Source organism: Argentina silus, assembly GCF_951799395.1.
Source record: "Argentina silus genome assembly, chromosome: 21".
NCBI lineage: Eukaryota > Metazoa > Chordata > Actinopteri > Argentiniformes > Argentinidae > Argentina > Argentina silus.
Genome location: NC_139675.1, coordinates 10586651 through 10609766, shown reverse-complemented (window position 1 = coordinate 10609766; position 23116 = coordinate 10586651). Strand labels below are relative to the sequence as shown.

General features: G+C 44.2%; 4 protein-coding genes and 2 long non-coding RNA genes across 7 annotated transcripts in view; 3 read left to right on the top strand and 3 right to left on the bottom strand.

Annotated features, from left to right (window-relative positions):
* patl1 (PAT1 homolog 1, processing body mRNA decay factor) overlaps positions 1 to 23116 on the bottom strand; it is an 84656-nt gene that overhangs the window by 25004 nt on the left and 36536 nt on the right. The gene's annotated exons all lie outside the window — the stretch shown is intronic.
* On the top strand, positions 2262 to 6096 carry tmem144a (transmembrane protein 144a). The gene is made up of 12 exons (XM_083692743.1): positions 2262 to 2488; positions 2593 to 2766; positions 2936 to 3058; positions 3167 to 3266; positions 3357 to 3437; positions 3609 to 3690; positions 3803 to 3879; positions 4039 to 4157; positions 4459 to 4578; positions 4855 to 4952; positions 5196 to 5249; positions 5332 to 6096. Exons 1-12 carry the CDS (start codon positions 2392 to 2394, stop codon positions 5413 to 5415), a joined length of 1209 nt encoding a protein of 402 aa, XP_083548869.1. The 5' UTR covers positions 2262 to 2391; the 3' UTR covers positions 5416 to 6096.
* On the bottom strand, positions 6094 to 12783 carry LOC310820903 (NLR family CARD domain-containing protein 3-like). 2 transcript variants are annotated; one of them, XM_083692740.1, is made up of 10 exons: positions 12539 to 12783; positions 12278 to 12389; positions 11764 to 12054; positions 11595 to 11633; positions 9677 to 11411; positions 9228 to 9401; positions 8933 to 9106; positions 7181 to 7354; positions 6989 to 7035; positions 6094 to 6844 (listed from the first exon to the last, which is right to left on the bottom strand). In XM_083692740.1, the coding sequence occupies exons 3-10, from the start codon at positions 12035 to 12037 to the stop codon at positions 6306 to 6308; spliced, it is 3156 nt and encodes a 1051-aa protein (XP_083548866.1). In that variant the 5' UTR covers positions 12038 to 12054; positions 12278 to 12389; positions 12539 to 12783; the 3' UTR covers positions 6094 to 6305. The 2 variants fall into 2 exon arrangements, with proteins under 2 accessions (XP_083548866.1, XP_083548867.1); XM_083692741.1 differs by lacking the exons at positions 6094 to 6844; positions 6989 to 7035; positions 7181 to 7354 and adding exons at positions 8416 to 8550; positions 8675 to 8834 and having other exon boundaries at positions 9677 to 11414.
* LOC310821046 (phospholipid-transporting ATPase ABCA1-like) lies at positions 13379 to 17171 on the top strand. Its single transcript, XM_083692898.1, has 5 exons — positions 13379 to 14475; positions 14848 to 14951; positions 15291 to 15383; positions 15634 to 15877; positions 16232 to 17171. Exons 1-5 carry the CDS (start codon positions 14419 to 14421, stop codon positions 16373 to 16375), a joined length of 642 nt encoding a protein of 213 aa, XP_083549024.1. The 5' UTR covers positions 13379 to 14418; the 3' UTR covers positions 16376 to 17171.
* On the bottom strand, positions 15599 to 22094 carry LOC310821048. The gene is made up of 3 exons (XR_014554848.1): positions 22014 to 22094; positions 19054 to 19162; positions 15599 to 15733 (listed from the first exon to the last, which is right to left on the bottom strand). It is a non-coding gene; the product is annotated as an uncharacterized lncRNA (long non-coding RNA).
* LOC310821047 lies at positions 18269 to 20004 on the top strand. Its single transcript, XR_014554847.1, has 3 exons — positions 18269 to 18335; positions 18627 to 18714; positions 19148 to 20004. It is a non-coding gene; the product is annotated as an uncharacterized lncRNA (long non-coding RNA).

Here is a 23116-nt window from a genome sequence, read left to right as displayed (position 1 = left end):
AGGATGATGATTTGTTTATTATGACATTGTATTTTCGATGCTGTTCACTGAGATACAGACTTGTAGACAGGCATGCATGATACTGCTTCATTGACATATTTCTGCGTTTTTACTTGATGAGGAGAGATGGTACTGTTACTATTGCCACTAATCTGAGGTTATTAAGTGTTAAAATATTTCTAAAAGTCCCTTTAGTGGGGGAAAGAAAATTAATTGAGCTGAATATTATATATAATATAATATTTGTAATATATAGGTTAATATAACAGATATAAATATAACAGATATGATAAATATATTGATAAATGTGCTGAACCCTTTTTTTTTTGTATCTGCCAAGCTGTGTGACCTTCTGGTGTTGTACCCACGGGTACAGCAGCGTTGTGTGTGTGTGTATGTACAGAATCAGTCAGGGTTAGGTAATACTGTGCGTGTGTGTGTGTGGGAGTGTGTGCGTGCGTGCGTGTGTGCAAGTGTGTGTGTCTGCCTGCGTGTTTGAAATGGAGGATCGTGACCTCGTTGCACAGGGGACTCAGCACAAAGGACCTCCACACAAATAGATATATGTAGACTAGATCCTCACCTCTGTTTTCTATCTATAAACAAGTTCACCTCCATTCACGGTGGTGCAAGGAGGCCCATGTGCACTAATAACTGATGTTACCTAACCTGTATATATCAGTAACGTTATTGTCAAGAATATAAGTCATTCTCACAGGCGTTTTGTAATTGGAATGTGTGCTATTTGGTTTATTTTTGGGACTGTTTTTAAATAAAAATCGTCATAACCCTCTTGATTTCGCCCCCCCCCCCCCCAAAACCACCCCCCAATGTAATTCAATCAAACATGTTCACTCTCTCTCTTACACACACACACACACACACACACACACACACACGCTCTAAATAGCTGTTAGTCTGCAGTGTTTCGCTGTTGGCTGACAGAGTGTAAAACACTGTTAAACAGGTAATCAATAGTCCCCTGGAAAGACCAACCCTCTGCAGTCTCCACCCCCCCCCCCCCCCTCCTCTCTCTCTCTCTCCCTCCCTCCCTCTCTCTCTCTCTCTCTCTCTCCCCCATCCCCCCCAAATATACCTCCTATGGAATACAGTTGCCCTTATATGGACTTGCCTGCCATCTGGTGGTGGTGGAAGGTATTCATCCCTAAGAGCCTTCTCATTTAGGAACTTCTGGTAACAGACTAGACACCTGCGGCTGGGGTACACTGCGCACTGAAGATTATGGTAAACAACAAAAAAAACATTAAAGGAGTAAGTTTTTCAGAAATCTACCACCTCTGGCCATAGCAGTGAAATTCAGTTAGAAGTTCCAAACAACAACATCTTCCCTAATCATGATATAACCCTAACCCAACACCCCCCCCCCACACACACACACACACACACACACACACACACACAGACACACACCCCACCCCTTGCAGTGCCGGACATAGTTGTGTTTCTGCATGCGAGCATGATTAGAAGAGGCAGTCACCAGAGACAGTTAGGCGGTGAGTCCACTCCCCTTAGAACAGGCAGTAACAACATGTTTATATACAAACCAAGTGTCAGGTAGGGTCATTTTAGAAGGAGCTTTTTCCGGAACAAAACAGCGTTCGTAAATGAAATATTTCTTTCAAGGGATCTCATTCCCTGATCGTTACCGATTAAACACAGTCATTACTACCATTAGGAAGCTTTTAGAAATGTTACATACTGTAATGTTACACACTTGACTTTTAAAGGTAGACTCAGTATTACGACGTAGCCACAAAAATAGTGGGCCGATGTCCCACAACTATACAACTCATGTGTCTACAGAATCACTATGAGTGAAATATCTTGCTTGGGTTCAGCTGAAACATCGCCAAAGTCATTCCACTTCCCATGGTAAGCGAACTATACTGTATCACTGCTCCAGCTTTTATCACATTCATTATTTAGATGTGTTGACATGCTCCATTATATATCATTCAGGGGAGGCTGTTGGGAGGTAGAAATCGGAGGACAGGCATTCAGCCTCCCCTGGGACTGAGTCATGAACGGAATATGGTGGACGGATGGACACTCTCTCTCTCTAGCCATGCTTGAAGTGCACTCAAATACTTTGAAATGAAGCAGGATTGTGCACACTTCTGGTGAAAGGGGAGAGCATCGCCTGGCACTGTTGACGTTTGGCCCCCATCGTCTTCAGTCATGTTGATCATGTGACCCACAGATGATGTCTGTGGGTCACATGATGATGTGATTAACACGGAAGTTGAGAGTCAACGGTAGATACCAGCGGTACATTCAATGAATTAAGTGCCTCGAATCGCGACGATTGCAGTTTCTGTACATGGATGTAGACAGACAAGTAAGTAGACGCGTTTTTCACAGTCAGCAGGCATGTTCGAGGTGAATGTTTGTCGTATTTCTTCGCTTTTAGCAATCCTAGCAGGTCTGGTAGTGAAATGCAACGCCGTCGCCGCCGACCTGTCACAAGGTAATCAACCTTACCTGTCCAACTTTAACGCCACAGTGATGATCACACATCCAGACTATTACTATGTTCTTGTTCGGTCCTAACACACGTTACGTTTGTTGAAGATGAGCATACGGACGAGGTCGTGGGGGATTGGAATAATCCGCAGGTCCAGCTCGTGTCCAATTCTTCAAACTCCACCGGTACCGAACTGACGTATGGTTTCATCTCGTGCGGGGTGGCCGTGTTTTTTTACGGGAGCAACTTTGTCCCCGTGAAGAAAATCGACACGGGAGACGGTAAGAAGTGACAACAGGATCATTGTCTGTCTGATGTAGTTAGGACGCTTGATGAAGAAGAAAGGTTCTGATTTGGTCGCACACTGTCAGATTCTCAGGACGAGATTTCTCAGGACAGATGCAGTTAAAGGGGTGTGTGTGTGTGTGTGTGTGTGTGTGTGTGTTGCAGGGTTGTTTTTCCAGTGGATTCTGTGTGCTGCGATATGGTGTGTCTCTCTGGTAGCAAACCTGATTCTGAACTCACCAACCTTCTGGCCCTTAGCCATGTTGGGAGGAGCTATATGGGCCACTGGTAAGACCACACACACGTACCTTACCTGTACAACGCTCTCAATATTTTCCTCCTGGACTCCCTCTATCGGATCTTTAAAGTCAAATGGTTGTGTTTTTCTGTGTGTAGGAAACATTACCGTGGTACCCATAGTGAAAACCATTGGTCTGGGTCTGGGTCTCCTGATCTGGGCTTCCTTTAACTTGCTCATTGGTTGGGCCAGTTCTAGGTAAAGAACACACACACACACACACACACACACTAACACGCTAACACGCCTTGCTCAGCATAAAGGTGTGAAACTTGTGTCTCTGTGCAGGTTTGGGTGGTTTGGAATTGACCCTGAGGAAGTGGCCAAACCAACACTGAACTACTGTGGTGCTGCTCTCTGTCTGCTCAGGTGTGTGTGAGAGACGGTGGGCTCTCTCTCAGTGCTCTCTCTCTCTGTGTGTGTGTGTGTGTGTGTGTGTGTGTGTGTGTTAGAGAGTGTGAGTAAGGGAGAGAATGCAGGCTCTTTCTGTGCTGGCATTTGTGTGTGTGTGTGTGTGTAACTAAGTTCTCTCTCTTTCAGTGCTGGCATATTCTTCTTTGTGAAGAGTGATGTTCACAGACAGTCCTATAATCCAGAGGAGGCACCCTTACTCATTGATAATGTGAGTCAAGAACACCTACACACACACACACACACAAACATCAATTTATACACAGCATACATGCATATCACATATGATATATCATATGATGTGTGTGTTTGCGTGTGTATAGAGTATTAATGCAGGTGATGTGACCTCATCTGATGACTCCTGGGTGGACACACTAAGACCGCAGACCAAACGGCTGGTGTAAGCAGATGTCTCTCTCTCTCTCTTGCTTGCTTTCTTACTGGGAATGTTTCCTCATTTTAAGTGTCTCCCCCTGTCAGCATTTCATGTCTTATTTCTCAAGGTCTCTCTCTCTCTCTCTCTCTCTCTCTCTCCCTCTCCCTCCCTCTCTCCATCCAGTGGTTCTCTCATGGCGGTGGTAGCAGGGTTGCTGTACGGTACGTCATTTGTTCCAGTTCTCTACATCAAAAACCACGCTGCTGTCAAAGACAGCCACTACGCCGGAGCCAGTCAGTTTGGTACGTCACTCAACTACATTACCCATCTCTCCCTGTCTGAACTACAATTAGTCAGGAGCCTTGGCGTCTTGGTTTCTGTGGAATGTTGTGTGAGTTTTGGCAGCAAAATTGAGCTGAGAGTTTTATATATATACACACACACACACACACACACACAGCGCCTTCAAACATTTGGAGTGTAGAGCCGAAAGACGAAAACATCTTTCACTGTCCCATTACTTACGCAGGGCACTGTAATTATCGTTCAGGGTGTTCTCTCCAGTCCACACCCTGGTTTAGTGGTGTCTCCATCTTGTTGCAGATCTGGACTACGTCTTTGCCCAGTTCAGTGGGATTTTTCTGACCAGCACGGTGTATTTCCTGCTCTACTGCGCCGTCATGAAGAACAGACCCAAGGTCTACCCTAGAGCCGTGCTCCCTGGTGAGACACACTCACACATTCACTTGTGACTCACTTGGTAGAGCATGGTGCTAACAATGCTTAGGTTGTGGGTTCGATTCCCGCTGGGACCATATATACTGAAAAATGTATGCACTCACTGCAATGTAAGTCGCTTTGGATAAAAGCGTCAGCTAAATGGCATATGTACACACACACACACAGAGTACCGCAGTGGCATAGTCTGTGTTGTTCAATATGAAAATGTTTCGCAACACATTTTATTGTGTGTGTGTGCACGTTTCTCTGTCTCTCCAGGCTTCGCGTCAGGGGTGATGTGGGGCATCGCGACGTGCTGCTGGTTCCTGGCCAACGGCTACCTGAGCGCCGTGGTTAGCTTCCCTATCATCACCACGGTGAGTGATTCACCACGCGTCTGCTGCATGACCACCCACATCAACAACACCACGTCATGTTGAATGAAGAGCACCTGGGAGCTGTAGTCAGCTGCAGCTTCCCCTTCTGCATTACTGCTGTAGAACGCGTTTCTATCTCTCCACAAGCCTCCGTTGTACGACGCACTGCTGTCTTGTTATGGTTTTGGGGTGTTGACGTGTGTGTGTGTGTGTGTGTGTGTGTGTGTGTGTGTCTGTCTTCAGGGTCCTGGTCTGATTGCAGCATTGTGGGGGGTTGTGGTCTTTAGGGAGGTGAAGGTAAGTGTGACATCCTCTCCACTCTCTCCTCTCCTCTCCTCTCCTCTCCTCTCATCCACCTCTCCTCTCCTCTGTTCCCCAGGGTTGGTGTAACTACCTCATCCTGGCTGTGGCGTTCTCATTGGTCCTGGCTGGAGCCCTGCTGACAGCCTTCTCTAAGACGTAGTGACTCCATTCTGCCACTTGAGGGCAGACTATGACAGGGGTGATTACTCATACCTTAAACTGGCTGCCAAACGACATGTTTACTGTCCCTCAAGAGGGAATTCTTTCAACAAGAACTCACACGTGAAACATCAAGAACACATGAACACAACAAGTAACCTGGCCGTACGCACACACACACACACACACACACACACACACACACACACACAATAAAACGATATCCCTCACCCCCCATGTGGGTCTTTAGCACGGTGATGTGTACTTACGGGTAGATTTTATTATTGCCATGTTTTCTTAATGTCTTTAACAGGAATATTGATATCTTACACACTTTCTGATGTGTTTCCATGGTTAATGTGATAGTTTGTCTACAGTGTTCTGGGGAATACAGTAGAGTTACTTGCAAAGGGACTTGTTTATTGTTATACTGCCTTTTTTATACTTTTAATTAATGACTTAATCATGATGTGAAATGACTGTTTTTCAACTGGGACTTGTGTATGATATCATGATATGCTTAATATGATATGCTTTCCTCACATTTTGAATTGTGTTGATCAATGTGCTTTAGTGGTCTCATGTATAAACTCGTATACACTTATTTACACTTCTTCTTTTTGCATACAATTACTTTGCACAGTCATAATGTTGACAATAAAAACAACCTCATTCCATCTTTTATTATTTTTATTGTTTTTTTACATGATTACATCTGGCACAGATGCCATTGAGCGAGAGTCCTTGGAAGGAGCTCCATCAGATCTCTCAATGCCTGGATGAGTGTATCAGCTAACAGCATCGTATCATATAGCAATATGATGACGTGACGTGCAACCATTGGTTCATTTGTGCAGCACAACTGAATATAGTTGGCCATCGAACATAGGCTTACTCCACCTGGCACAGGGTTGCTGAGCAATCATAGTCCTCCATCCCAAACCCAGGGTAGAGAGGCTCAGTGAATGTGGTGTGGAATGTGTGCAGGTGGTTCAGTGTGCCAGAGGAGACGCTGTAGAAGGACAGGGTGCCGGCCGGCCAGTCCAGATACACTCCCACTCTGTAGGAGCGGGAGGAGGGCGCTCGGATCTCAATCTTGTTATTGTTGTGCTGGGCGGTATAGTGGTCATCAGAACAGTAGAGACTCCAGGATTGGTCGGTTTCGCCGAACCCACTGAGGTTATAACCTGCTCTCCTGCGGAGCCCTCTCATCGCCACGGCAACATCCACCCATTTCCCTCTCCACTCTGCCTCCCAGTAGCAGCGTCCTGTCAGACTCTCGCTACACAGCACCTGGGACACGCTGTCAAACCTCTCGGGGTGATCAGGGTGCGGCTGCTTCTCACTCACCCAGGCCACCTTCTTGCCCCCCTCGTACAGGAAGAGAGACTTCCTTGCTGTGTTTGGGTCCAATGTGAGCTCACAGGCATCTGATGGGGAAGACAAAGATGTAACCTTAAGTTTTAATCTTTTCTATACTGACAATTTTATCACAAATAAGCATCAGAAGAAAACATCAATAGAATGAACTGTGTTGGCAAATATATAGGCCTTTTGTTGAACAGAACACTTACATTTCTTTAGTGCTGATTTTAACCAGCACTCTGCATCATGGTCCACACTACAGGAAAAAGAAGCAAAGAGTGAAAGTTAAGTAAATTGCCAAGTAGCTATATAAGCTCTGTATATTCTCATTGCAGGACGGTTTAAAAAGATTACTTTGATTAGCCCATAGAAAATGTGTTCAATCATACATTGGGTTTTACCTCAGTTTGTCAAGTTTACAGGCTTCATCATCCCGTACAGCAGAGAGCAACTTCACTCCTAAGTCTCCTGGATGATTGTAGCTCAGATCCAGCTCTCTCAAGTTTGAGGGGTTTGACCTCAGAGCTGAGGCCAGAGAAGCACAGCCTTTCTCTGTGACTCCACAGAAAGATAACCTGCAAACCAGGGGCACGTTCAGTTGGTGAACGGTACACACTGCATGTTCTCTCACGACAGTGTACACCATTCCTCAACGCTCTTCAAGGTATGTTTTCTTTAATTTGGTGGCAGAATACTGGCGATATTCACCAGTTACAGTTTGTCAGCAGGTCATTAAAAACAGTACCCCTTCAGTCAGTGTAATGTTTCACTAAACATGGCACAGTAACATAATTCCTACTTTATCCCTCCACTGGTCAGTCTACAGCTGAAGTAAATGACCCTGAACAACTCCTTCTTCCTAGATGTAGTTTCTTGTATGATGTGGGATATTATCTTAAATATGAATTTCTTGATTTTTACAGTTTGAACTGACCTCAGCGTCACCAGTCCACAGAGCGGACTCCCTAGTCCAGCAGAGAGCAGCAATACTCCTGAATCCTGCAGGTCGTTGTCACTCAGGTCCAGCTCTCTCAGGTGAGAAGAGTTTAAGATGAGAGACGAGGCCAGTGCTTCACAGCATTTCTCTTTGAGTTGACACCGGTTTACTCTGCAGGAGAGACATAGATATTTCTCAGTAGATCGGGCCATTTACCAGTTTTTAAATTCAGTTCATGAATTAAAATATTCAGGGAAAACAAAGGGCATGAAGAAGAATTTGAATGTAAAGAAAAAGGAATTAGATTCCATGCAATATCAATTTTATGAAATCAACATCTTTCAGGAAAACTGCTACACTTTTATTTGAAGACGCTTCCATACACTCTGCTGCTCTTTGAGTTCATGTTAGGATTTGATCCCAACCCTGAGGCATTCAGTCAAACTGGATATAAAATGTAGCGGCATTGATTTTGTAGTATCTGGTATTTATGGTATTTACCACTAGGGGTTGCTATAGGTTTAACTGAGACTGTGCCTCCTTTCCATCTGTACTCCTATTAGTGTGGCCTTTGTTACCTAGCATGTACACGTCTTCAATGTTCCTAAAGCGACCAGTAAATATTGCTAAACTTGCTATCGTCTCTGGAATATTTTTCACCTCAGAGTCTCCAGTTTACAATGCAAGTTCCCCAATCCAGCAAAGAGCAACTTCAGTCCAGAGTCCTGCAGGTTGTTGTCACTCAGGTCCAGGTCCGTCAGGTGAGAGGAGTTTGAGCTAAGTGCAGAGGCCAACTCTTCACAGCATCTCTCTGTGAGTTTACACCAGTTAAGCCTAGATTAGGGAAAATAGCAAACACATTAGGTCACAGACAAATGTACACATTCATAAGTCAATTTTGTCTGAAATAAGGGCAGAGGCTAGAGCTTTACAGCTATTCCTTATTTAGCTTGCTGACCAATGTCTCTAGTGTCCCCAGTCCAGCAAAGAGGAGCTTCACTCCTGAATCCTGCAAGTCATTGTCACTCAGGTCCAGCACTCTCAGGTGTGAGGAGTTTGCGCTGAGAGCTGAGGCCAGCGCTTCACAGCATTTTTCTCTGAGTTTACACCGGTTTAATCTGAATAAGAGAAGTAGATGTTAATCAATTTGGTTGGGCCTCTTATAATAGAAACACAACAGCAGAACCTACATTTTAATGAGAGCTTTGATGTTAACCTCAGTGTCTCCAGTTTACATTGTGATTTCCTCAGTCCAACAGCAAGTGTCTCCACTCCTGAATCTTGCAGGTCGTTGTCACTCAGGTCCAGCTCTCTCAGATGAGAAGAGTTTGAGCTGAGAGCTGAGGCCAGCGCTTCACAGCATTGTTCTTTGAGCTTACACCGATGTAATCTTAATGAAAGGAGGAGCAAGAAAAAAACCCAGATAGCAAGAAAACCCCAAAAAACAAGATAAAGCTTTATACAAAAAAAGAAAACTGACCAGGTGAAAGCTTAATGACAGCACTACTGACCTTAGTGTCTCCAGTCTACAGTGTGGACTCCCCAGTCCAGCAGAGAGGAACTTCACCCCTGAGTTCTGCAGATCGTTGTCACTGAGATCCAGCTCTCTCAGTTGTGAGGAGTTTGAGCTGAGAGCAGAGGCCAACGCTTCACAGCAGCTCTCCGTGAGGTTGCATTGATTCAGTCTGAAAGGTTAATAAAAGCACACTTACTAAGCATTATGCTATCTAATTATCAGTCATAGTTTAAGAATGCTTCCTATCTGCCAGAAGATCAAACACGTCTGGCCAGTCTCTTCTCATCCCAACTGCATCAGCCTTGGCAGAGTAAAAGTGAAAGCATCTAAAGCAGATTAAAGTAACATGAATTTAGCTGGGAGCTGTTAGCTCTTTTGTTGAGACAGGACAAATAACAGGACAAGCGACCATTTTTGGAGTTCAAATGTAACTGTCATACTCACAGAGCACGTCTGGTGGAGGTCATGACGGTCAGAAGCCTCAGGAGGCCATCCTCAGACCTGATGTATTTCTTCAGGTCAAACTCCTCTTGTGTTTCTTCTGAGGTCATCAGCTCGAAGGTGAGAGCCGACCACTGTACAGGTGACAGGTCCCGCAGTTTCCCGGAGCTCATGGACCTTTGGATCTCCTGTACCAGAGACTCGTCCTTCAGCTCGCTCAGGCAGTGGAACAGGTTGATGCTTCTCTCAGGAGGCAGGGCGTCCCTGAGCTTCTCCTTGATGAAGCGGATTGTTTTCCCTGTGTCCTCTTCGTCCACTGTCTCCGGCAGGATTTCAGCCAGGAGTGTCTGATTAGACTCCAGGGAGAGGCCGAGGAGGAAGCGCAGGAACAGGTCCAGGTGTCCATCCTGACTTCCCAAGGCTTCGTTGATTGCAGTCTTGTGGAAGTCAAACACCGACTTAGGCAACAGTTGTGCAAGCATCCGTTTCAAGGGGCTGAGAAGAATGTTGTAATTTTTGCTTGTGTATGAGTGGTGAGCAAAGACAGCTGCCAGAAACTCCTGGATGCTCAGATGCACAAAGCTGAAGACCTGACTCGTCCTCCCCCTCACGATAAACTTCTCTGTGCACACGCCTGAGTACACTGTAGCCTCCTTGACATCAATGCCACACTCTCTCAGGTCCCTCTCGTAGAAGATCAGTTCTCTCTTCTTTAACTGACGGAATGCAAGCTCTCCAAGCTTCAGGACTATGTTTTCACTTCCTGTGGGATACTCTCCCTCTCTCATTCTGGCAGTCTGGCAGAGCAGGAGGTGTGTGTACATCTCAGTCAGAGTCTTGGGGATATCTCTACCCTGCATTTCCTTCAGAACAATTATGGCAATCCAACAGAAGACTGGAATTTGGCACATGATGTGGAGGCTCCTTGATGACTTTATATGTTGGATGATTCTGTCGGCCAGGTTCTTATCACTGATTCTGTTCCTGAAGTACGCTTCCTTTTGTGGGTCATTGAACCCTCTGACTTCTGTCCACTTGTGGATGTGCTTTCGAGGGAGGCGATTGGATGCTGCAGGTCGAGAGGTTATCCAGATGAGAGCATTGTTGAGGAGCTCTCCTGTTATGAGGTTTGTGATCAGGACGTCCAAGGAGGCGGGCCTGGTCTCATCCTTCAGAACCTTATTCTGCTTAAAGTTCAAGGGGAGTCGACTCTCATCCAGGCCATCAAAGATGAACAGGACTTTACCTTCCTTCTCAAGTGTCTCAATTGATTTCATGTCAGGGAAGAATTGTTGAAGCAGTTCAATCAGACTGCAGTCTTTTTCCTCTATGTTAGGATTCATCTCGCGAAAAGGAAGTGGAAAAATGAGACCAATGTCCTGGTTTTCGTTTCCTTCTACCCAGTCTAGAATAACCTTCTGCACACAGACAGTCTTTCCTACGCCAGCAATTCCAAGTGTAGCCACTGTTCTGATTCGCTTTTCTTGGTCAGGCTGTGGTTTGAAAATGTCACTGGCCGCGATGGAGGTCTCTCCAGGGGCTGATGTTCTGGTTTTCAGATGCCTGATCTCATGGTCATCACTGAATCCTCCTGAGGCCCCCTCGATCACGTGGAGCTCAGTGTAGATCTTTTTTAAGTATATGTGACTCCCGTCCTTTTCAGTCCCCTCATAAACACACTCATGTTTCCCCTTCAGACTGGATTTCAATTTGTTTCGGATGGCAACCCGTTTTGTGCCTGCTAAAAACAACAATGCAGTGAGGTCATTTAACGTATATCTGTGATATTAACAGTTTAATCGTGTGTGTGTGTGTGTACGTGTACATACTTTTGTGTGTGCAATTATACATGTTTCTTTTGTGTGTGCAATTTATATAAGTCAGAAAGCCTGTTACTGTAATGTTGAAATGGCCGTCTTACCCTTGTCTTTTAGAGCCACTGGAGCACTCTGGACTGACACTAGGAGAGAGAGAAACTTCAGTTACACAACAACCAGTGCCTAGGGTGTTAAAGCACATGGAAATGTATGTATGCTGGACGTTCTACATCTACTGTACACTCTTCTAACACACTGGCTCTGCTGTCCTACCTTCATTATGCTTATTCTTTAATGTTTCAGCGTGAAGGTTCAGGCTCATCATCCTCAGAATCTCCAGTGTGATGGTCACAGCACCGTCAAAGCCATAGCTCTGTGCCATCGTATTTATGGTGTCCTGCCGGTCAGCCCTTTCCAGGTGGCTCCTAGGGATGTGACGAAAGCCATCCAGGATATTTTCCTGGGTCAGGTACCAGTTGAACTTCTTCAGCTCTTCCTTGTCCAGCTCCTCCAGAGTGGTCATCAGCAGCACAGGGACGGAGGCCATGGTGGTATACTAAGGGTCTGTTTGAGAGAAGCTTTGAATCCTAAGCAACCTGCCCAGTGGTGAACACGTCATTTGCAGTACAGTAGACCAACATACAGCACTATAGCAGGTATCAATAGGAGGTGTGTGCTGGAAAACCTTGTTTGTGTTCATTTGGAATTTCCTGTCGTTTGTGGCTTTTGACAAACCATACCATCTCACTTAAAATGTTGTTTTTAATTAATACACTATAGGGCTCACCCAGATAGTTTCAGGTTCAGATATTTTCCTCTCACATGGTCCTTTCCTGCACTGTTTTGGCAACAATGGTGAAAGTTGAAACCAGGCCAGCCCAGTACAGCTCAGCTTGGCTCTGTAGTGTAATTCAGAATAAGACAGAGGGTTAGCTGCTGTGTATAACTGCTCATGCTCTGAGCCAATACACCCCTATTTAACCTCAAAACAATATATATAGGGTAACACAGTCTAATATTCCCAAATATGTATTTGCTGTTAACCAACCTTTCAGAACACAGTGCCTTCATCGGAGTTTCTCTTCTTAAATGTCCCCGGAATTCCCCAGCCACTGTCAAAATCTGGTTTCACTTTAGCCTTCATGCTGTAGAGAGGCAGGCTGCCTGTTTCCACAACAATCACACGACAATCACACCATAAGAACAGTAGAAACAAAACAGGAACGTATTGGTCCGATTTATTTAATGTAATCTAATCTTTCTTTGCCGTCCTTTATAGCTGCAGTAAACCCCTCCTTCCCGGCTTTTCCATCACACAGGATGCTTTACTGTTATCGTACTGTTATCTGGTGAAACTTCCGGTCTGTGACAAGGTTAAAGTCTGCGTGTGTGCTGTGTGCTGTGTGTCTGTATGTAGGAAATGAGGTTTAAACTGCAAATACAGGAGTGAAAGTAGTTGGGGTTGCAGAATAAAGTGTTGTTTACCACACTGTCTCTCTAAACTTGTTGATGTACAGTGTAGATGTAGATGTACCCGCAGTACTGGAGATGTTGCAACATACCTCAATTGAAAATAAACTCTGGACACAGGGAGATGTCACCTCCATTGTGTACTGTATACCTTGCATACATATAACATGCATTCTATCACCCTGATTCAACACAGCTTTTTTGAGATGCAACTCAAACATATTTGAGTTATTAGGCAAAGCCCCCCCCCCCCCCCCGTGCAATGTACTTATAGAGTATTACATTTTGAGATTCTGTGCGCTGCTTCAGCTGTCCACCTTAATTTGATCCAGGTAGGACATGTGTGCAGCAGTGGAGGCTGGTGCCATTCAGAAACCACATTCAGAAACAAATAGATACTTTTAATAATTTAGGACAGCTTGAAATATATTCAGATTAAGACCATTTGAGAACAATGCATGAAAAGAACTTCATGAAGCTTATTTAAATAATTATGGTTTATGTGACTTTCTGATTGGCTGTCTTGTTTCTCCCTCTCTTCCTCAGCTCCAGGGTTGGGTGGGGGGGGGGTGGACACCTCTGTTCACTGCTCCCTCGATACCGTCAACTGGGCCGAGAGGAAGTATGTCATCCTGGAAGAGATCCTCCAACCACATAGTAGCTAGATTTATTCCTATTTTATTTGGTCAAATAACGGACAGGTTGCTAAAACTACAAACCCAGAACATGAAAGTAGGTTTACTATCATCTACGACACTTGAATTGTATCAGTTGGATTATTGTACCTTCAATAGTGCATCCATTACATCATTTTTAACTGTTCCTTCGTCCCCCTCGATTTTGAATGTCCCTGTTTCATCTGAAATGTTCACTCCATGGAAATAGAAATACAAGAACGACTCTGAAGTGTTGTTGTGTTGCCATTATACAGGTGGCCGTCGTCTGAATGCTGTGGCCCATTGGGTAAGTCCTCTGCCCTGTAATGAAGAGGTTCTGGGTTAAATTGTCATCTGTTGCACTTTGGTCAACAATTCCACCACCTTTGATATGAAGTTCAAAACAGGATCAAATGTATCAGGGGCTCAAAGAGTTAGTTGAGGGTCATGAAGACAAAAGGTGTTGGGTTCAAGCCCCACCTCTTCCCCTATTGTGTTCATATGTACAATAATTGATGACAAGTATGTAAAGAAAAGCACAGGGACATTTACATAATTTGTGAGTGGCACAATGGTTTAGGACATGTCCCGTAAGTAGAATGTTGCTGGTACAAACCCAGCTGAGTCCATGAGAGGAAGGCACAGTGAGAGATATTACAATGATTGAACAGAGGGTATTCAGACACTTGAATGGGATGTGCAGTATAGTTTACAAGTGAGATAGCCATGGATGTGTTGACATAGTAAACTGGGTCTGGTGAAGTACGTGGACAAGGCAGCCGGGAGTTACAGTGGGGGAAACATGCGGAAACTCTCCACCGCCATGGCCCTGATCGGGGGGCCGCCAGTGGTCTTCCTGGTGAGTGTACCTCCATCGGCCTTTACCTGATTGTGGTCAAACTTAAACTCAAACTTGAACTTGGATGATCTGAAAACAGTTGTAAATCATCAACCTTGTAACGAGGTCAAATTTAAGATTGAATTTGGATTATCTGAAAACAGTTGTAACTCATCAGCCTTTACCTGAATGTGGTCAAACTAAATCTTAAACTTGGATTATCTGAAAACAGTCAAGCTGTTTTCAAATTACAAAATGGTCTCTCCATCAAGGGATGTCAACAACTGATTAGACACAAGATGGTGCTGTTTCCGTATTGTTCTGGTGTTTCACTTGTGTGAGGCTCAACCTGTGGACTGCTGTAGGTGAAACTGTCTGTGTTGTTTGTGACAGGACGAGCCCACGACAGGGATGGACCCTAAGGCCCGTCGGGCGCTGTGGAACTGCATCCTCAGCATCATCAAAGAGGGACGCTCTGTGGTGCTCACTTCTCACAGGTAAGATCAGACTGAAGACAAGACACAACCCCGTCTACGACAGGCGTGGCACCTAAAAGATAGAAGGAGAGCCGCACACTCTCGTTCCGATGATAATCATTTATTTAACCAATGTTTCGGCAGCAAGCTGCCTTCTTCAGGGTTTCAATCAATTTAATTAAAATTTCTACCTGGCTTTCTCTAGGCTAGTGCCTTGTCATTTTGGTTGCCAAAGCTGAAGTAATTGTTCGAACATCGCTGGGTCTTTGGTTGAACTCTTTCACAGAATCAACAGTTTATACATTTGAAAAAAAACCTGACTTGTTCTGACTAACGTGTGTGTTTGTGTGTGTGTTGCAGCATGGAGGAGTGTGAGGCCCTGTGCACACGGATGGCCATCATGGTGAATGGAAGGTTCCGTTGCCTAGGCAGCGTACAACACTTAAAGAACAGGTAAGAGCAGAGATGGATACGCTTCCTTACATACAGACATGCTACTTATTGAAAAGGAGTCAAGACACCATGGCAGCTCATAATACCATATCTATATATGATTACAATGGCTCGCATTAAATATTAAGCCTTGAAATGGAACCACCAACATGTTCAGTCGCACCATGGTCCATGCACGGCAGCCATTTTGTGCCGGTGTTTAGAAGACGCTAATGCACATGTCCTATAATACGTTGATGATTCTCTGCAGGTTTGGGGATGGTTACACCATCATCCTCCGGGTGGCGGGGCCTAATCCGGACCTCAGGCCGGTGATGGAATTCATTGAGAAGGAGCTTCAAGGCAGCACTCTGAAGGAGAAACACAGGAACATGTTACAGTACCAGCTGTCCTCCTCCCGCACCTCTCTGGCCCGCATCTTCAGCATACTAGCCAAGAACAAGGAGTGGCTGCACATAGAAGACTACTCTGTGTCCCAGACTACACTTGACCAAGTAAGGGTTGTTATCACGTTGGGCCATTTTGACAAACAGTAACTGTACGATACTATACGAGATATTATTCAACATACCTGTATGTTCACGTAGAATAATACCACGGCTTTGTTGAATACTCGATTGTGATTGGTCGAGAGGGTGTTGACTATTCATTGATCCACACAACGTGACTGAGTGACTGGCACCAAAGTTACAGAGCCAGAGTGACAAAAAAAAAAGCTCTTTTAGAATTATTTTTACGATAAAACAAATATAATATATAATAACTTGTATTCGTTTTTGAATAGTTTCAGGCTGTGTTTGCTTGTATAAAGTATTGACCCGTTTGGTCTGTGTGTGCTCTTTTCTCAGGTATTTGTCAATTTTGCCAAAGACCAAAGTGATGAGGACCACCTTAAAGACATTTCCATGAACAAGAGAGACGCAGTGGCGGTGGACATTTCTCAGCTCAACACTTTCCTCGTAGACGAGAAGGCCAGAGAAAGCTGTGTGTGAATCCATGCGTCTCCTCCAGGAGAACCCGTGATAGATGGACCAGCCTGAAGGGCTGTTGCTTTTCTACTTCTTTTTATTTTTTATTTCTCAGTGGACTGCACAAGCCCATATAGGGTGTCGCAAGAATGGCAGAAGTTCAACACTGAAAAATGAAACTCAATGCCGATCAATGCAAAAGAAAAAGAGAAATCCACTAACATGAGGATGGGCCTGGTGCCCGTCACCAGATTGAAAGACTTGAATTGACTTCAATTGTCTCCTGCTAAAGCGTATAGAGTCAATGGTTCTGTGTGCTTTACAGCTCTTAGATTGAATCTAACGGTTGCCTCAATTTAGGACATCCTCTGATTGTGCTTAGTTAATTATTTGAATTTGTTATTTTTTAATTGTTTAGAGCTGGGCTTGGAGTGAAACCGGCACACAGCTGCCCTCAGGGACCAGAGTTGCTTGTTTGTGATATGAAGAACAGAACCCCCCCATTGGTCCTGGTGGGGATGTGGCAGTAGGCCTACAGCATGTATTGTCGTCCCTCACACCAAGCACTTTATATCAGACCTAAATCTCTTTGCACTGGAATATGGCCAGACTTCAAAAGAGATGTGTGAAACTACAATGCATTTTTGTTTGTAAGAGGGAAAAAAAAAGAGAGAAAAATTGTCCTCCAGTTCCATGGTAATTATATTCTGATGTTCAATATTATTTGTTTACATTTGAAGTATTAAAAGGCTGTTTGAGTCTGTTACGTGTTGTTGTGTACAGTACATATTGACATGAATACAGATGTATCCATTTTTGTTTAGCATATTTTGTTTACAAATGCAAACATACATAAAGAAGAACTGACAACAGTAACGGCAAAAAACAACAACAACAGCAAAGTGACAGCCAATCATCCAATAGTAAGTCGCGGCAATGACTGCGTCACCTAGCATCAGTGACAGCGCCGCCTGCAGGTAGGAGTACACAGCACAATAGATAAACAAAAAAATCTATAGCTATACATTCTAGATTTTCTACATCTATAGTCAGTACATTCTCGTTAGGGTAGTTCTATAGTGTAATGTGTAATGAACTGTGTAATGAACTCTGCCTCATCTGTAAGAGATCACCGGTTCAAGACTTAGTTTAGAACATGATTCCTCAAACCTTTAAGTCAAATATAAGAAACGTAGTGTGTGAAGTATGAAGGAGTTGTGGCTCTGTGGGCAAGTACCTTGCCCCATCATAACAGGGTTGCAGGTTCAAGACCTGGTCATGGCCCTGGAGCTAGGTTTCCTTTTGAATATGTTTCCTCAAACCTTCAAGTCAAATAAAAGAAATGAAGTGTGTCAAGTGTGAAGGAGTTGTGGCTGAGCGGTTAGTACCTTGCCCCATCATAACAGGGTTGCAGGTTCAAGACCCGGTCATGGCCCTGGAGCTAGGTTTGCTTTTGAATATGTTTCCTCAGACCTTCAAGTCAAGTATAAGAAACAAATTGCAAAAAATGCAAAGCAGTCGTGGCTCAGCGGTTAATACCTTGCCCCAAGATCAGGGGGTTATAGGTTCAAGACCCGGTCATGGCTTGGTTTGGTTTTGAATGTGTTTCCTCAAACCTTCAAGTCAAGTATAAGAAACGAATTGCAAAAAATGCAAAGCAGTCGTAGCTCAGCGGTTAATACCTTGCCCCAAGATCAGGGGGTTGTAGGTTCAAGACCCGGTCATGGCTTGGTTTGGTTTTGAATATGTTTCCTCAAGCTTTCAAGTCAAGTGTAAGAAACGAATTGAGAAAAATGCAAAGGAGCCTCTAACCCAATCAATTCATCCAATATTGCCTTTAGCCAATGGGCTTCAGGGGCGGGGCTGGGACACATGTATAAAAGGACTGGGACACACCTCCAGCAAGTCCTTTGCTGATGGACTCCTTGCTGCAAGCATTTTAGCTCTAGCAATGGCTGTTTTTTAGGTGTTTTCTGCGCATCCAGTAAGTGCTTTTAGGTCTGCAAATTGTGATTTCCAATGTTTTCTTTGAGTTTTGGCTTCACCAGATCAAATTAGATTCACCCAAACATGAGGTTTTTGTCATTTTCCAGTAGTCTTTCCGTACAAATGTAGCCCTGCTACTCTCCATCAAACACTCAGTTTTTGATGGGTTAAGAGGTTGTGTTAGTCACCGGCTCATGTTATACTGCAATAGGATGCATGCTCGAGGTAGTGAAACTCATTCAAATAAACTAATATCATTTGTTAACATTTTACATTCTTCCCATGTCAGTTCCTGGCAGGTACAGATAACAGCTGAAACTAGGTGAAACTGGCCATTGAGAATACTGGGGTAAAATACAGCAAGACTAAATACAAAGGTAAGCAAATGTAGCTAAAGTTCTCGTTGTGTGAGCTAGCATAGCACTGTTGTATTTTGCAAGATAGAAAAATGACCTGTTTGCTAACTTATCGAATAGTTGCTGACAATTTTACAAAATCAGCTACAAAGCAACTCTACAAATGTAAAGGCATCCAACTACAAACAGAAATGCTGCATAAATAAACTGTAGGCAACAAATTTGTCAACATTATAGCCAGCTAAAAAAACCTAGGAACGAACTACAGTTCTTGCTGCTTTTTTAGCAATTTAATTATGAACAAGTGAAGTATGTAACCTGACATTTACCGAGAAATGATTTGATATGGAAGTCACTTACTTTAGCCATGATTTTCCTTTTTTGGCAGGCAAGTAAAACAATTGTCCCAAATCTGTACCCTTTTTCCTGAAGTGTGCTCTTCTGCTCTCCTCAGAATGGATCCTCAAGGCTTAAAGAAGAAGAAGAAGAAGAAGAAGACTTAAAAAAGGCTTAATCCTTTGTAATGGTTTTACATCCATGGATGGCAGTACACAGAAATAGGAGTGCAGAATTATGACAAAGACCATGCATGCGCCATGAGGCTAAACCAAGATGGCCGCCTTAGCCTTTACAAAATGGTCCCTGCATGCTCATGGTGCCATCTTGAAACCTTCATGGCTGTTGTATTTTTTTCTCTCCGATATTCAGAGTTTAATATCCTTGGTAAGACATCATTTTACTGGCCTGCACTTTGCTGACACACATTAACCCTTTGAGATATTCCAGAGCTTGTTTGACTCATGTTTGCTCACTATTTTAGCAGTATACTTTCTTGTATACTTCTTCCTGTGACATAAGTCCTTCTCTGCAATTATGGTACAAATGCCAAAAGACCTAAAAGTTGGAAGTAACTTTACAATATGTCAAGAAAGTATACTGCTAAAATAGTGAGCAAACATGAGTCAAACAAGCTCTGGAATATCTCAGAGTTAATGTGTCAGCAAAGTGCAGGCCAGTAAAATGATGTCTTACCAAGGATATCGGAGAGGAAAAAAATACAAAAGCCATGAAGGTTTCAAGATGGCACCATGAGCATGCAGGGACCATTTTGTAAAGGCTATGGCGGCCATCTTGGTTTAGCCTCATGGCATATGCATGGTGTTTGTCAGAATTCTGCACTCCTATTTCTGTGTACTGCCATCCATGGATGTGCACCACACATGCTCTCGAGAAACATTTGTTCACTACTATTGACATTTTCCAGAAATGTGAATTGAAATAAAGACAAAGCAGTGTTACATAAACAGAAGCACCAGCAACATGAAATAGCTATGGTTATTCAGGAAGATCTTTGACTTCTAAGAAGGTTGAGCATTCAAACCTGTTCTGGAGTGTGAGTCAATTGTGATGCAAGCGAATTGTGGTGGTGGCTCTGTGCAAAGAACTTTGCTTCACCTGTAAGAAATCACCAATGTGGTTTGGGACTTCCCTTTGACTATGTTTCCTCAAACATTCAAGTCAAATATATAAAAAGAAGCATGACAAACCTAGAAGCAGTGGTGGCTCTGTGCACACAAACTCTGCCTCATCTGTAAGAGATTACTGGTTCAAGGCTTGGTTTGGAACTTGCTATTGAATAGGTTTTGTCAAACCTTCAAGTCAAACATTCAAAACGAAGTCTGTAAAGTGTGAAGGAGTTGTGGCTCTGCGGTTAGTACCTCGCCCCATCATAATGGGGTTGGAGGTTCAAGACCTGGTGAAGGCTCTGGACCACATTTTTGGAACTTGCTTTTGAATATGTTTCCTCAAACTTTCAAGTCAAATATAAGAAACGAGGTGTGTCAAGTGTGAAGAAGTCATGGCTCAGCGGTTAATACCGCTCCTTCAAGATCGGGGGGGTTGGAGGTTCAAGACCCGGTCATGGCTCTGAAGCTAGGTTTAGAACATGCTTTTGAATATGTTTCCTCAAACCTTCAAGTCAAATATAAGAAACGAAGTGTGTAAAGTGTGAAGGCGCTGTGGCTCAGCGGTTAATACCGCTCCTCCAAGATCAGGAGGTTACAGGTTCAAGACCTGCTCACAGCTCTGGAACACATGCGAGACCCTGTGGCTGCTATCGCAAGGTAGAGGAGCCGTGCTCACCGGACATCGGTGCAGGGTCAGAAGGTGCGGACAAGGCTCGGACCAGCGCTGTGTCAGAAACGGACAAGGCTCGGACAAAAGTGGGGGGGGATTTAAGGGGTTACCCCCCCCGCCCTTCCAGAACAATGTACAGCAGCGGTTATGAAGAGGAGACGAGAAAAATTTTACAGCACTTAAAGGGATTTAAGGAGAAATTTTAATAAAACTACCTATCACATGAAGGTTGTTTTTTTTAGAGTTAACAATCTCTACTCCCTTTCATCTTCCTCTCTGTGCTTTCCTCCCACAGCTGCACTCACTGTGCAGCTCTCATGGCCTCAGCTGGGTTCGAACCAGCAACCTTCTACTTAGAGAGCAAGTGCTTTACCATTGCACCACTGGGCTGCTCACAACAAACACACATCTCTTCGTAATTTTGACATTTACATCAGCAGACAGGTTCAAAAAAAAAAAAAAAAAAAAAAAAAAAAAAAGAGTCAAATAAAAGAAACGAAGTATGTAAAGTGTGAAGGAGTCGTGGCTGTGCGGTTAGTACCTTGCCCCATCATAACAGGGTTAGAGGTTCGAGACCCGGTCATGGCTCTGGAACATGTGCGAGACCCTGTGGCTGCTATCGCAAGGTAGAGGAGCCGTGCTGCCTCCGGTGGCTTACCGGAACATCGGTGCAGAGTCTGACCAGCGGAATGTCACCACGGTTGGTGACTTGAAGGTGCGGACAAGCCTCGGAAAAAAAAAAAAAAGGGAAGTGGGGGGGATGTGAGGGAGTGTCCCCCCCGCAAGTTGCGGACAAGCCTCGGGAAAAAAAAAAAAGGGAAGTGGGGGGCATGTGAGGGAGTGTCCCCCCCACAAGGCTCGGACAAAAAAAAAGGGAAGTGGGGGGGATGTGAGGGAGTGTCCCCCCCCGCCCTTCCAGAACAATGTCCAGCAGCGGTTATCGAGAAGAAAGCTGTTTTTAAATTGTTAAATGAATAACCCCCCCAAATTTTGTTTTAGATCTCTCTCCCCATCCATCCTTTGGAAGGTTTCGGTGGTGGCTAATTCTTGGTAAAAATGCTTCTTAAGAAGAAGAATATTATATATATATATATAAAATTCTTCTTCTAAGAAGCATCTTTACCAATAATTAGCCACCACCTAAACCTTCCAAAGGAAGGTCACTTGGAAACTGCTCAACTTACCTCATGGCCTCAGCTGGGCTTGCGGGACCTGTCCTTTACCATTACACCACTGGGACGCAAAGACATCACTCGCAGACACCTGCAAAAAAAAAAAAGGTGCAACAACATCATTAGCATGAACATTTCAAATAGCCACATTCTGCTCATGGGGCATGTTCCATACCATGACGCCACCAAGCTGCTGACAACAAATGCACATTTCCAATGCCACCAACTCTGCAACTAAGGAACATGCAATACTTAACTTTGCAGACGCAAGACAGGAAGTTGCAGTTTTGCTCAAGTTCTTCAACTATTTGGATGAAACTGAAAGTCACATTAGATTAGATTAGATTCAACTTTATTGTCATTGTGCAGAGTACAAGTACAGAGACAACGAAATGCAGTGAGCATCTAACCAGAAGTGCAGAAAAGTGCAGTGTGAACAGTATATACAGGTAGTGCAGTATATGGTAGAGAAGCCGTGCTGCCTAAGGTAGCTTACCGGAACATCGGTGCAAGGTCTGACCAGCGGTATGTCACCACGGTGGATGATTTGGAAGGTGCGAACAAGGCTTGGACAAAAAAAAGGAAAGTGGGGGGGATGTGAGGGAGTGTCCCCCCCCGCAAGTTGCGGACAAGGCTCGGACAAAAAAAAAAGGAAAGTGGGGGGGGTGTGAGGGAGTGTCCCCCCCGCCCTTCCAGAACAATGTCCAGCAGCGGTTATCGAGAAGAAAGCTGTTTTTAAAATAAATAAAAATGTATAGATATCTCTCTATCCACCTTCCTTCAGAAGGGTTTGGTGGTGGCTAATTCTTGGTAGCTAATTCTGAGAAGAAGAATTTTATAAATATATATAAAATTCTTCTTCTTCTAAGAAGCATCTTCACCAATAATTAGCCACCACCTAAACCTTCCAAAGGAAGGTCACTTGGAAACTGCTCAACTTACCTCATGGCCTCAGCTGGGCTTGCGGGACCTGTCCTTTACCATTACACCACTGGGACGCAAAGACATCATTCGCAGACACCTGCAAAAAAAAAAAAAAAAAAGAAGTGCAACAACATCATTCGCATGAACATTTCAAATAGCCACATTCTGCTCGTGGGGCATGTTCCATACCA

Bases quoted from the DNA above. Each gene is read 5' to 3' on its own strand.
- tmem144a (XM_083692743.1), top strand. From the start codon at position 2,392: ATGTTCGAGGTGAATGTTTGTCGTATTTCTTCGCTTTTAGCAATCCTA. The intron at 2,489-2,592 runs GTAATCAACCTT...CGTTTGTTGAAG, and splicing joins CGCCGCCGACCTGTCACAAG to ATGAGCATACGGACGAGGTC. The intron at 3,691-3,802 runs GTGAGTCAAGAA...GCGTGTGTATAG, and splicing joins CACCCTTACTCATTGATAAT to AGTATTAATGCAGGTGATGT.
- LOC310820903 (XM_083692740.1), bottom strand. From the start codon at position 12,037: ATGGCCTCCGTCCCTGTGCTGCTGATGACCACTCTGGAGGAGCTGGAC. The intron at 11,412-11,594 runs GTAAGACGGCCA...TGTTTTTAGCAG, and splicing joins AGTGGCTCTAAAAGACAAGG to GCACAAAACGGGTTGCCATC. The intron at 7,355-8,932 runs GTTAACATCAAA...CCTGGTTTGCAG, and splicing joins TGTAAACTGGAGACACTGAG to GTTATCTTTCTGTGGAGTCA.
- LOC310821046 (XM_083692898.1), top strand. From the start codon at position 14,419: ATGCGGAAACTCTCCACCGCCATGGCCCTGATCGGGGGGCCGCCAGTG. The intron at 14,952-15,290 runs GTAAGATCAGAC...TGTGTGTTGCAG, and splicing joins GTGGTGCTCACTTCTCACAG to CATGGAGGAGTGTGAGGCCC. The intron at 15,878-16,231 runs GTAAGGGTTGTT...CTCTTTTCTCAG, and splicing joins CCCAGACTACACTTGACCAA to GTATTTGTCAATTTTGCCAA.